Source organism: Lynx rufus, unplaced genomic scaffold (assembly GCF_022079265.1).
Source record: "Lynx rufus isolate CCGP_SWC_20201006 ecotype Redwood Valley unplaced genomic scaffold, mLynRuf1.p SCAF_4, whole genome shotgun sequence".
In the NCBI taxonomy this organism is placed as follows: domain Eukaryota; kingdom Metazoa; phylum Chordata; class Mammalia; order Carnivora; family Felidae; genus Lynx; species Lynx rufus.
Genome location: NW_025814856.1, coordinates 22668691 through 22683208, shown reverse-complemented (window position 1 = coordinate 22683208; position 14518 = coordinate 22668691). Strand labels below are relative to the sequence as shown.

At 42.1% G+C, this 14518-nt stretch overlaps 1 protein-coding gene across 1 annotated transcript in view; it reads right to left on the bottom strand.

Moving 5' to 3' along the window:
• CACNA2D3 (calcium voltage-gated channel auxiliary subunit alpha2delta 3) overlaps positions 1-14518 on the bottom strand; it is an 857341-nt gene that overhangs the window by 144621 nt on the left and 698202 nt on the right. Inside the window, exons 26-27 of the mRNA XM_047096680.1 lie at positions 11950-12077; positions 9249-9323 (exon numbers count right to left, since the gene is read on the bottom strand). Of these exons, the coding sequence (XP_046952636.1) occupies positions 9249-9323; positions 11950-12077 (203 nt within the window). The remainder of the gene's footprint in view (positions 1-9248; positions 9324-11949; positions 12078-14518) is intronic.

The window sequence follows — 14518 nt, the reverse complement described above, 5'->3', positions numbered from 1 at the left end:
ATCCGCACTGTCTCCCTTTCCCACCACCAACCAGCCAAAGCATTTTCCATGAGTAAGAGAGTCCTCGGACTGACTGGCAGAGCATTTATGCTCCTACTGCAGACTCTGCTGATGTCCATCCTTCTCCTCCAGGAGGGGAGATTCAGGTCAGCTCGCTTTTCCTCTGTGGGCACTTGACTTAGCATGAGTCACATATTCTAGTCTTAAATAAGATCAAGATCCCAACAAGGTCACTAGGAGATTTGCCTGGATAAAGGCAACTAAATAAATCCCCAAATCTCTCATGATCCATGCTGGGGGGGAAAAAATCCCATAAACTGTTTTCCACCAAAGCATGTGAGGGCATTTCCAATGCTCTACCGAGCATTATGCTGATTACACTGTTCAGAGGTTTATAAACTAGAGTGAAGATTAAGTAAATCACTGTCTTGACTGACAATGAGAGCATATATTTTTAGAACGCTTAGGATCTTTGATTGGGATTTCTGTGTAACCACATATACAAAAACATTAGGCACAACTGATGGGCACCTTCTGATACATGAAGCTCGGTCTTCAACATTTACTTACATAGCCTCTGATTTAAATATCCACTTCATTTTTATAAAATAAAAAGATGTTAAATAAATGAAGGAACAAATCAGTGTTTTGTGTTTTTTTAAAAAAAAAATAGATTGTGACATATTTTTTTCCAAAGCAAGAGTTGGCAACTTTTGTCTATAAAGAGCCAGGTATTAAATATTCTTGGCTTTAAAATACACATTAAAAAAAAAAAAAAAGGTGGCTCGGTTGGTTAAGCGTCTGACTTCAGCTCAGGTCATGATCTCATGGTTTGTGAGTTCGAGCCCCGCGTCTGGCTCTGTTCTGACAGCTCAGAGCCTGGCGCCTGTTTCGGATTCTCTGTTTCCCTCTCTCTGCCCCTTCCCGCTCACACTCTGTCTCTCAAAAAATGAATAAATACACATTAAAAAATTTTTAAATATTCTTGGCTTTATAGTCCATATGGTCTCTATCCAACTACTGAGGTCTGCCATTTTAGCAGAAAGGTATCCATAGACAATAAGGGCATGGCTGTATTTCAATAAAATGTCATTTACAAAAACAGCTGGTAGACATCAGACAAAGTACTTATATCCAGAATATGTAAGGAACTCATATCTCAATAATAAGAAGACACATAATGTAACTTAAATATGGGCAAAGGATCTGAAAATAAATTTCTCTTATGAGCAAATTCAGGTAGCACATGAAAAGATGCTCAGCATAATTAGTTATTAGGGAAATGCAAATCATTTCACACCCACCAGGATGGCTAAAATAAAGAAGACAGACAATAGTAAGTGTTGATCAAGATGTGGAAAAATTGGAACCCTCATACGTTGCTGGTGAGACCGTAAAATGGTGGAGCCACTCTGGAAAACAGCTTGATAGCTCTTCAAAATATCAAACATAGAATTACCATATGATGCCAAAATTCCACTCTTAGGTGTCTACACAAGGCAAACGGAAATATGTGTCAACACAAAAACTTGTCCATGTCCACTGTCCATGAGTGTTCATATCAACATTATGAATAGCTAAAAGGTGGGAGCCCAAATGTCCATAAACTGATGAATGGATAAATAAAATGGTGTATGTACAAACAATAGAATATCATTTGGCAATACAAAAAAAAGCCCAAAGTATTGACACATGCTACAATATGGATTGACCTTGAAAACATTAAGCTAAGTAAAAGAAGCTGATCACACAAGGCCACGTACTGTTGTGATTCCATTTATCTGCAAAGTCCAGAAAAGGCAAATCCATAGAGACATAAAGTAGATTTGTGGTATCCTGTGGCTGGGGTAGGGAATAAGATATCAAGAATGAGACTGTGTGTGTACAAGGGGTTCTTTGTGGGATGTTGAAATTGTTCTAAAATTAGATTGTGGCGATGGTTGCACAACTCTGTCAATACACTAAAATCCAATAGACTGTATACTTTATGTGGGTGAGTTTTTACAGTATGTGAAATATATCTCAATGAAGCTATAAGAAAACCAAACAAAATAGACTGCAGCCTAGATTTGGTCCCATGGGCTGCAGCTGGCCAACCTCTGGGTACATGGGGACATGAAAGTGTGAGTTTCAAAGTTTTGTGAAACATGTCAAGATACTGTAATGGTATTTCCTATGAAAGTTCTCACAGAGAACAGCACATGACAATAAGCACTGGATAGTGAGTAGTGGCGGGTGTAGCCAACTATCATTCTAACAACAGAAGCAATAGTAATGACAGTTTAGCAGCTACTCATGATTGAGCACTCACTGGAGGCATTTGCCAAACACTGTACGTGTATTTATTTATAAGCAAATTTACTTCTCTCAACAAGAACCCCATAGGTCCCCCAAGACAGCATCTGGGTGTAAGTAATTCTCCATTATCAGTCAGTTCTTTCCTTTTCTGTGATGATGAAACAAATCCCCATCTTTAAAAACTAGGCTGTTAGAAATCCGGCTGAAGCACCAGTCAACCTCATTTTACAAGAGGGGCGAAATGGCCCTGGGCTCACTGCCAAACCCTCGATTCACATTGGCTTTAATGCCCAAATCACACCATGACCTCAAAAAGAAGGGTCTTTGCTTGCTGATTCAGAACACACACAAGCAGGGGTGAGGACCTGTTATCCGAAAGTTCTGCTGCTGATTTTTGGGTGGAGGACATGTTGGAGCTTTTGATAAGGTTTATAAAAGGACGGTGACTCTTGGCAGTGAGTGTCCTGGAGAGTTAGCACATGGGATCCAGTTTCTCAAATTTCTGGGCTATTTTTATTCCTGGAGCAGAAGTCCTTACCACGCCCCCATCCCTGGCTACCGTGGCATGCGGGGCAGCTGTTCTCTGTGGCAGACTTGATCTATGGCATAATTAGTAGCTACATCATTAATCCATTTCTATGAGGTTTGCTGTTGTCAGTCATACTGGCTTAGACCTCTTTTTGCCCCTGCATTGCTCCTGTTTATCAGCTTAAAAAAGGAAAGAGAGAGAGAGAGAGAGAGAGAGAAAGAGAGAGAGAGAACCAAATGCCAAACACATAGAAAAGCCCTATCTTATAGCTAATATTTAGAATGAAGACCTGCCTTGGGTTCCCCACCTCTCCCTGGGTCATCTGCCCACCTGCCCATCAGTCCTGCTTTAAGATCCCAGCAAATACCCCTGAAACCCAAGAGGCTTGTCCGTGTCTCAGAGTACCCACCTGGAACGTGGCTACAACATGTGTGAGGGATCTCATTCAAGATTCCTGGACAAGTTTGTTCTGTCTGCCTGGAACGCCCTGCCCACAGATCTTTGCAGATGGCTGCATCTCACCATTTAGGACTCTGCTCATGTTGGGCCTTCCCTGACCCACCCTATCCCTGATCTGGAGAAGCACTGCCCCTACCACACAGCCAAACGTACATGTGTGAAGATGGGCACACATCCCTGCCTTTGCCACTGCCAGCCTCTCCTCATCTCTTTATCCTGGTCTATTCTCTATAGAGCATTTACCACTACCAGTCTGCCTGTCTCCTTCCCCCCTCCCTCCCTCCATTCATGCAATACTTGTCTGTGGTCTATATCTCCTACACATATGGAAGCTCTCCATTGGCAGCAACTTGGTTTGTCTCAGTATCTTCAGGGAGTGCCGTGGCATCTGGGTGGAAGGATTCTTCCTCGGGCAGCTGTCCCCTGGCCTCTGGGTACGGCATGCTGACGGTGCCCTCCTATCATATCAACCAACAATCCCTCAATACACTCCACAGTGATGTCTAGGGTGGCTGTTCACAGCTGTATCCCCAGCACAACATACACGGTAGATGCTAGATACACATTTACTGAATAATTTAATTACACAATAAAAAAATAAAACAAAGTCATTTATAAAGGAGCCCAAGAAGGGAAAGCAGTGAATTTGAAAGTACTAAAAGTTGACATTTGCCTGTCATTTCTCAATCTCTCCCCTCCTGACATTTTGGACCAGATAATTCCTTGTTGTTTGGAGGGGCTGTCATGAGCCTCAGAGGATACACAGCAGCATTCCTGACCTGGACCCACTAGAGGCTGGTAGCACCCCCCTTTAGCCAGTTGTGACCAAAACGTCTCTGCATGCATTCAACTGCCCCATGGGTGTGAGGGAAGTGACCCTGGTTGAGAACTACTGGTTGAATCAGTAAGTGCTAAATGTCTGCGGAGGTAAAACACTCCCTTTGCTCAGATCTGACAAACTAGAGGCTTATCTACGCAGACTTGACTCAATTCCTGCCACACTAGATAACTCATTTATATCAAATATGTGAAATCCCATCAAAGGAATGTTGTTAAACTAAGTATCTGCCTATAACATTTGGCCAACATTATTCATCCAGTTCTAATGAAGAGTACATATGAAATAGTCCGTGCAGTTTAAATATCATATACCTGACAATAGCTAGTGGTCAATGGGAATTTCATCTCTTTCCTAATTAGCTGGTTAAAATGAGATCATCTGTCCTAATATCAAGCATTCCCCTTATTATACTGTCTAGAATTATGCAAATTAGATCACATAACCCACATTTTCAAATTTCCCCCAATGAATGAATTTAACATGACCTGTGTTTCTTGCAGAGAAGCAGACCAGGAGGTCAGAGCCCTGCTCCCACTCAATTATTTATTTACTGAAAATAATCAAATTTTATACTTAAAATCTGTTTTAAAAACTGTTTCTGTAGGAAAACAATGCCTCTATGGTCTCTAATCTAGTTTTCTTTATGTTGATGATCAGATTGGCTATTATAAACATCACTTTAATGCTCGGACCTCAGAAAGGACATTTACTGACATAGAGATTAACTACTGGGCCAGCACAGCTGCCATTAGGATGGAGTACTACACAGTTTTTCTATTTCTTAAAATATCCGTCATGGTCTGCATCATATCACCAGGGCATGGATTGGAGTTTTAGCTGCTGCCTACTTCTCTTAGAGTTTGACTCTCTTAGAGTCAAATTCTGTGGTCCCATCATGTGGATGGTAAAACTTGTAAACTTATGGACCTACGCAGAGCAGATGAAAATGAAGCCCATTTTCCTTGATTCATCTACTGTTTTGACACATTTACCACATGTCAACCTCCTTTGTGCTCAGCGCTGGGGATAAAAAGGTAATTGGGACAGTCCTTGCCTTTGGAGAGGTTTTTCATTTCATTTAAGAAATCAAACTGGCACATTTGTAGAAGAGGTTTTAGATTTTGATGTGCTAAAATTTACATTTTAAAGCAAATGCAAAAAAAAAAATCAGAATTTATTTTCTGTTATTTAAAAAATCCCCAATCCTGAATTTATTGAGAAAAACTGAGATTATGTACTGTGTATTGTTAGATTCCAGAAGGACAATGGGGGGATGGGAGGGATCAGACAAAATGTCCAAGGAGGGAAGAAGTTCCCTGCATAGTTACACCTTCCCTGATGGCTCAATTCTTCCCTCTGTGCGTTTCTTTCTCTATGTCATTTCCATCCTCTAATGGTGGAATCAGTGCCTGTGACTGTTGGCCGATATGGCCCAGTGTCCCACGAACAACAGCGTAGGGAATTAACACCATGATCTAAGTAATTTATGGAACTCAAGTCAGTAATAACAAAATGAGGGCAAAACAGGTTTCTACAAGTTCAACTCAATTTATAGAATTCTTATTGAGGATTAATCTACTATACTTCAGAACAGGGGTTCTGTTCTGAGGAACAGGAGGTGAAAAGAACAAAGTTTTTTACCTCCAGGACCTTCTAGGTAATTATCCAGCTTTTCTCTTCACCTGTCCTGTGTGGACATGGCTTTAAAAATAACTGCTATTTTACATGTGTTTGGAGGGAAGAAGGGAATGTCATTATGGAGCCTGGATCTTATTCATGTATATCTAGAGTGCTTGGTAAAGGAAGGAGGTCAGGAAATATTCGGTGAATAAGTGAGTGAATGAATGAATAAGCTTGAAGGTAAAAATAGGTTCCCCTGAATTCTAGCATATTTATACTTCTTCATAGTCCAGTATTTTGTTTTCTCATTTTACCCCCAAATCAAGCCAGAGTAAGGTGAAAGAGGTAATGATCCCAATGTTATTTGAGATAGACCTTCGGAGACCCAAGACCACATATTTAGTAAGTTACAGAGTGAGTGACAAACCTATGTGGACTTTACAGTCCAAGGTTTGCATTGCTAATAAGAACAGAAAAATGGAGGAGAGGTTTGTCATACACAGGAGGCTCCAGGGCTCTGGAGAGACTTGGTAAGCCAAAGAGAAAGTCCTACCATTTCCTCCTTTGCAGTGGGAAAGCAAGTAAGAAAATTCAGCACACTAGTGGCAGCTGGAAAGCTGGCAGGTCCCTCCAGAGAAGGACTGTAAGCAATGTCATGGGCCAAAAAGATGGATGGGGCCCATTTATGCACCAGGCTGACGCATAAATGGAATCCTTCCCAGTTTGACTGCCCTTTCTGCAAAGATGTCATTGACAGATGAGTATCTAAATGTTTTGTTTAAAAAAGAAAACAAGACAAAAGAAAGAAAGAGAATAAAGCAAAAACAAAACAAAACAAGAAACTCTTTCTGTCCCAAACAGACACTGAGAGCCAGTGAACATGAGAACACCCGAACAGGCTTGAGAGCTGGCCTTTCAAAGGTATCCTTGATAATGATTTGCAAAGTTGTACACCTTTCCTTCCATATACTTTTCAATTGAACACAAGGATTTCATTGAGACCCCAAATTACTGCCAGTTGGCCGTATTCCATCTGCAGCTGGAGGCACACTGGTGGGGAAGCAGGCCTGCTCACATATTCATCCTCACTTGCCAAAACAAGGCTTCTTCCCCAATTAAAATGACCTTTTTTACTTTAGAGTAGTAAACAATGTCTACTTAATTTGAGGAAAACACACAGAAGAAAGTTACCGAAACTAATCACACAGTGACAGGATGGGTGAGTCAGAGTCAATGCAATCTGTGGGAAGTGCTGAGGAGGCCACTCTGCTTTTGGCGACAGAAAGGTCCTCTTGAGGTCATTGCCTTCATGGTGCCTCCTCCATGGCAGCCTTCAAGATCAAACTGAGCAAATCTGTTTTATCTTACACCTACCAAACACACTTTTAAAAAGAAGGTTAATACTACCAGTTTTAAAAGGTATGTACTAAATACAGCTTCTTCGATAACCTTGCTTCTTCGTCTTGCTCTGTAATTATCTTGTGAAGACAGGGACCAGTTGACACACACTGAGTAGCAGTAAATAGGAGGACGTCTCTTCCACCCACTGACAGCTGGACAAACCGTGCCTTGTGAGCTGCCTGTGTTCTCTGGCCATCTGTGTAACTCAACAGTAGACCAGCATAGACAAATGAACCATTTTGGAAAACTCACGTTCTTCTCCAGACTCGATACACAGTACCCAGGCTGAGTCCACATTTCATCCATACTGAGCCAAACAGACATTTACAAAACAATAGGCATTTGGAAACATCTGAGCTTAGTTTGCAAGCTTAGACAAAAGTGGCTGGGATGGGCACCACCACCTTAGGGCTGACACAGAGCATCCTTCATGATGACTGAATGAGAAAACTAAGGAAAAGTTTTTTATTTTTTTAATTTTTTTTTAACATTTATTCATTTTTGAGAGACAGAGAGAAACAGAGTATGAGTGGGGGAAAGGCAGAGAGAGAGGGAGACACAGAATCCGAAGCAGGCTCCAGGCTCTGAGCTGACAGCATGGAGCCCGATGCGAGGCTCAAACTCACAGACCACGATCATGACCCGAGCCAAAGTCAGATGCTTAACCAACTGAGCCACCCAGGCACCCCATGAAAAGGTTTTAAGAAACTTCCAAACAGTTGGACAGTCGCTTTGGTCAGGCCACATCTTTGACAGCTGATGCACGTGGCCCTGTTCCAGGGAGATAACATGCCTCCAGAACTAGCTGGCTGGGTCACCCTAGAGGTAAGGAAGGCTGACTTCCTTTGAGCAAAAATAAACCCTGCTAAGTTACATGATCCTGTCTCCTACTTTCTTCAAGGAACATGAGATGCTAAGTGACAAAATTTAAAGACAGAAGCTGTGAATCCTCAGAGCCCTGATCTCCTGGCTGATTAGTTACAGGTCTGCCTAGTTCAAGATGATCTACAGGTCAGATACATAAGACAGTCTTCCTTGCCGTATCCAAAAAGCCAGGAATAACCAGGGAAATTGCCCCCAGGTCTTTCAATCCCCGCTAATACAATGATGACACATAGACTAAGTCAGAAATAAAGTGGGGAAAGAAGTCTGGTGTTTTCCAGCCAGAGAACAACCACACTCAAAACTATCTGCTCCATTTGCAATCCTTCCCACCAATATTCACGGTGTGCAGACACAGCAGTTGATGTTCAAAGCCCCCTACAGTACAACTTACTGAGAGAGGTTGTCTGGAAGCAGAACAACTCCCTTCGGTAAACCTAGCCAATATCAGGATGGAATTTGGAGGGTCTCATCCACCCTCCACCAATGGATACGACAATGTCAGAAATAGACCACATGCCAGACAAGCCTGTAGACTCCATTTTTGTCAGCAGCTGTCCCCAAAGGAGCACCTGTGGCAGTTTCCAGCCCTTTAGGCCAAACACCACCAATGAAAGCCCATCGCCGGCCACAGATGTCTACTGACATTCTTGAGAGTGAGAGAGATGGCAAAAGCCAGAGCCAGGGTTTCTTTGACAATTTAAGACCCTCCATCATGAAATGGTTTGGCGTTCGCCTGGTCCCAAACCCGGCACCTACAGATACATCTAACTTCAATTCCTCAGCAGGATGAGAGAGGTAAAAATCTCAGGCTCTCCAGAGAAGGCACATTTCAGCTCGTGTGTGCCTAAAACAAACCCACAATTGCCTAGTATGCCCACTGTTATCCTAATGATGTAGCAGTGGGAGATATGGAGCTTACTTTAAATGAGCACACTGCCAACTTTCAAGAAATTCTCCTCTGCATGCACCAACAATTTCTTACTGGTTTGAGAATAAGAGTACTGGGAAACATTTTTGTTGTCACAACAAACACAACCAGTCAGAATCCTGAATTGGTGAAGATAACACCAAGCTAAGGAAGAAGTACGTGTTAGCTTTTGGTTCCTTTCAAAACTTATTTTGTGAAGAATAAACATGCTGCATAGAAGCAGTTCATTGGCCAGATAAATGGATGCCATGCTTATTTCTATTAATTGACTGAAATCCATCCTTTACCTGCTACCACAGGAGATTTCCGTTCATCGAGGAGCTGGATGGAGGTACTCGCTGTCACCACATTGCTTTTGTTGACTATTCCTGAAAGAAGAAAAACCATCACAACAAAAATGGAGATGGTTGTGTGCCCAGGTTAAGAGAGTAATCATATGGCCCATGGCCACCAATTCTGCAGATTGTGTTAGTGCATGGTTCCCAGACTCAGAGTTGGCCAACTCTGTTAGGCCACAGGTGCTGTGTAGACAGTCCTGTCAGCTGAAGGAATCAGTGCACTGAGTTATGACTGCCACACTGGGGGCGGGGGGGTGTCCAGCCTCTTCACATCAAAATTATTAAGCACCGCTGGAGGGACCACATTTCTCTTGTGATTTGTGGTTACTAATTACAGTGTTTACTTGTGTTAGTGATCGCATTTACACTGCCTCTCTAAATACGGCTGTGGAGAGCTACAGGAGATAAAGTTTTGAAACTGTTTTACAAGTTGGGAACTTTAGTTTTGGTTTGTTCGTTACAACTTTACTGATTTATAAAATTCTAATTTCAAGACCAGTTTTTCTTAGCAAAACCATTCCAATCAGGGATAGACTTGGAATTCAATCCTTACTCCAAACTCTTATTAATGTGGTAACAATAAGGCATTAGTATGAAGACATTTTCAATTACTAACAATGGCTCCAATATCCATAAATTAAAAGACCCTGAGCACAGGTTTCAACCCCCCCCCCCACCTTGGTTGATAATTGTTAGCACAATGCTTGCCTTATAAAAGGTGTTCCATGAATGGAATCCAATATGAACTGGGAAATGGAGAGGGCAGACCTGAATTTGAATACGCTTATGACTGAAGCAACTGAGAACCTTCTCCTGGCTCAAGCCTAAGCAGTAATAAAAACCAGCTTGTTTTCCAATGTGTGCAGGTAATCAACACATGGTAGAAACAATAAGACAGCTTCATCATAACACTTGTACTTGGTGATGTTACATTCTCCGAACCAAAAGGAAGAATGAAATCTCCTAAGATGTGAAGTCATCCTTAACTTTATCACGGACAAGGTAAATTCCTTTGACAACCCCACTTGCCAAAAACCAATTCTACAACAGCCTCAATTAGCCAGAATTTGTTTTTCCCAGACATAAGTCTCTGTAGGGAAAATGGTGAAGAGTAAAAGAAGAAACCCATACAAGGGGCCATCATTCATAAGCACACACACACAGAACACTTCGGGGATTGCTCTTTTTTCTGACTGCTCCTTTTCTTTGTCCAGTTTTGAGCAAAATCCACCCTGCCGGAAAAGAAGAACTTCATGCTTGCTTCCAGTCCACATCTAGCAAGCTAAGTTCTTTTTTTTCTTTTTTTTTCTTAGAATCCCAAGACAAAGAAAGGAGCATGAGATTGCATGATAAGAGAAGACGTTGACAGGTTTGCAGCAGAATGAGAAAGTTCACTGTTCTCTCGGTTGGTATTTTCAGCAATAAAGAGTCATCCAAACAAACATAAAGAAAGAGTCTTAGTCACCCGGACATTTGTATCTGAGAACACACGTGTGTGTGGCCATGGGTACAAAGGAGTACAGACTCCAAGAATTTCGGTTTTTCCTGGAAGGAAACTAATTGATAATCTCCTCTAAAATTCTACCTGCTCAGGGAATTTCTACAGTAACATTTGGCCTTTCCTTGAATATCTTCATGAATGAGAGACTCTCTTCCTAACGAGTCCATGCAACTAGTTATTAGATAACTCTTGCCAACGTGTCTTCTGCAAATTTTGAAAGCACTCTTTCTGAAGATGTTTTCATTCATGGAAATGAGCAAGTGCTAAGAACCAAGGAAGGGGCTTTGACACTAAGCACCAGAAAACCGCCACTAGGGCTGATTTTGGAATGCTTGAAAAAGACTAATACGGTGGCTCTAATATAAAACATAAGTATAGACTGAACTGTCTAAAGCAATCCAAGTTTATAGAACTAGGTCTTATTCATCTCTGAAGTTGCTACAAGGCACAGTCAGAGCCTTCCACAAAATGAGCACCAAAAACCATCAGCTGCGTGAGACAAGAAAAAGCCAAGGACAATCGAAAAGTATGTTCAGTGTGTTTTGCTTCTAAACATGGTTGAAATAAGACGGTGTTCAGTTCTTTTTTGGAGGGAGGCAACCTTAGTTTTTTTATAATATAAAATCTTAGGACTAGAAAAATCACAGGTTATGTGCTTTTCCTGGGTCACCACAGCCCTCTGTCAGGAGATCACAAGTCTACACAAAAATCTCAGTGCTCACTCCTGCATGTTGATTTGAATCAATTTAGTTTCTGATGGGGGGGACTGTGGGCCTCCAAAGTGATGTGATTCACTGAAAGTTCTGGCAAAGGATGTTATGTCTGCATGAATTTTCTCCAAGTGGGGCCATGATAACATTAAAAAAAAAATCTACTGAGATGTTTGTATTCAAATTCCACACAGTAAAAAGTACCAGTCCTGCTTTGTGAAATGCTCTTTTCACACTTCAGTTAAGGAAAAGCTTCATTTTACTTGGGGCCATTGTATTTATGAAACAGGTCAATGGTTCAGTGCTGGGCCAATATTCAGCATTGGCCCTCAAGACAGAACTTGGCTCCCTCCAGCATTCAGATGGCCCCCACTACACTCCGCATGCAATGCCCGGGCCAGCAGGACCAGACAGACAGAGTCCCAACTCTAACAAGGACCCCCACCTGTGCTGAACGGGATGGAGTAGACGAAGCTCCCTGGAATCTGCTCCGCAGCTCTTCGGTACCAGAGAGGGAAATGGTCTGCGTTAAAAATGTTCTCCTTGTCTCCAGCTTTCAGGAAATCCCTGGAAATGGAAAGGAATAAGAACATGTCAAAAAACCACAAATAATCCAATTAAAAAGTGAGCAACGTACCTTTTCATTTTTCCAAAGAAGATATACAAATGGTCAACAGGAACATGAAAAGATGCTCAGCATCACTTGTCATTAGGGAAATGCAAATCAAAACCAAAATGAGATATCACTTTACACATGTTAGGATGGCTATCACCAAGAAGATAAGAGATAACAAATGTTGGTGAGGGTATGGAAAAAAGAGAACGCTGGTGCACTTCATAAATTGGTACAGCCAGCCACCATGGAAAACAATATGGTGGTTCCTCAAAAAATTAAAAATAAGACTACCATCTGATCCAGCAATTCTACTGGGAATATATACAATGGAAACAAAAACCCTAACTCAAAAAGATATTTTCCATTCACTGCAGCATTATTTACAACAGCCGAGATATGGAAACAACCTGAGTGTCTATCAAAGGATGAATGGATAAAGAAGTGGTGGCATATATACCACACATTCCACACAATGGAATATTATTCAGCCACAAAAATGAGAAAATCCTACCATTGGCCACAACATGGATGGAACTTGAAAGCATTAAGCTAAGGGAAATAAGTCAGACAGAAAAAGACAAACACTGTAGGATCTCACATGTGGAAGCTAAAAACAAAGAAACAAAGACAAACAAGCAAAAACCAAAAAACCACCAAACTCAAAAAAAGAGATCAGATTTGTGGTTACAAGGGGCAGGGGTTGGGGGATGGGGAATGACAAGAAGGTTATAAGACAACCTGGGGACTACAGCTAACACTGCCGTGTGACCTACAATCAAGCTGTCAAGAGAATATTTCCTAAGGGTTCTCATCACCAGGAGAATTTTTATTCTTTTCTTTTTATTGTATCTATATGAGATGAGAGATGTGAAGTAAACCTACTGCAGTAATCATTTCACAATATATGTAAACCAAATCATCATGCTGGACGTCTGAAACGTATACAATTATACGCCAATTATTTCTCAATAAAACTGGAAAGGAAGAAGAAAGAGGGGGACGGGGAGGAGGAGGGAGGAGGTGGGGGAGGAGAAGGATCATGGCACCACTCAGCAAGGAAAAGCCGGATGTGGGTATGTCCCAACCACCTTTGTCAGGTGAAAACAGTGTTGGCTTTCTCAGTGCAGAGAGAATCTGTGTAGCATCATGCACCCCAGATGGCTCAGAATTACCCTATAGAACTCCAGCAGTCAGACTGTCCGTGGGTGAAATAATTTTTCCTAGTACATCCAGTGAACGAATCATCTTAGCATCTAACGCAAGCAAGCAAAGCCTCCAGAAATCGTATCACAAGACCAAAGAAAGGGTAGTCGGAAAGCTGTCTTGCCTTACAATCCATACATGATCACATATCCTTGGAAAGATCAAATTAAGTAGATTTCACTCTTCTGAGAAAAAGTATAACAGAGGTAGCAGTGGGCCCTGTGGATATCCTTGCTCCCTCCCTCCCTCCACCACCTGCTCTCCAGCCAACAGGACTGCTCCAGCTGTCTGTAACTCCCTTACCTTGCCCAGCCTCCTGCGCCCACTGCCCACAGTGCTTCTCTCTCTCCTGAGGCCTACCCGCACTCTCTTCCCCGTTTCTTCCTTTCAAAATCATATTCCTTCACAGTGTGCCTCAAATCCCACCCACCACACAAATCCACAGAGACATTAGCAAGTTCCTGCCCCACAGCCTTGGTCTCTCACATGGCCTTCTCCTTCCTTGGTCTTACCTGCTCTGTCATGTCCCCATCCCAAACCTCCTGACGTCTCTGAGGAAAGAAGCTTTGGTTCCCATTTTGGCTCCCTTCACAGAGACTTACACATCCCCAAGTTCCAGCGAATGTTTGTTTGCTTCACGTATCTCCAAAGACTCATGTTTACTGTCCCAAGTGCCTCATCTTGGCTGAGACAGTATAACTCGGGGGAGGAAATGACTGCCTGGCTAGTCCACAGTCTTCAGAGATCTTGCAGGAAGGGACAGCAATCAAGGGATGGAAAGGACAGCAATCAGGGGACAATGTGTATGCAGGGAAAAGGCCACTGATTGAACCAGAAATGGCACCATGTTCTATCCATCAGTTTGCAGTGTGAAGTTGGATCACACAGACCATGGAGAGAAATACTCAAATATTCTCCATCGTTATAGCAGGGTTGAATTTATATGCTAAGTTGTAATAAGTTGGGTTATTAGAAACTACTTGAATTGTCTTCTAACTCAGGAAAGCATTCTGTAGTTTTAGGGTATGGCCAGGCACTGATCTCTTGATCTCTTTCTAAGATGCAAAGCTCCCTCCTAGAGGAAGCCCGTGCCATTGGAGGCCACCCTTGAAGTTCTCAGCATAGAAATACACCTCCTTCTAACTTATACTAGTATGTTCTAATTCCTCTCTAAGGGCAGAGACATTAT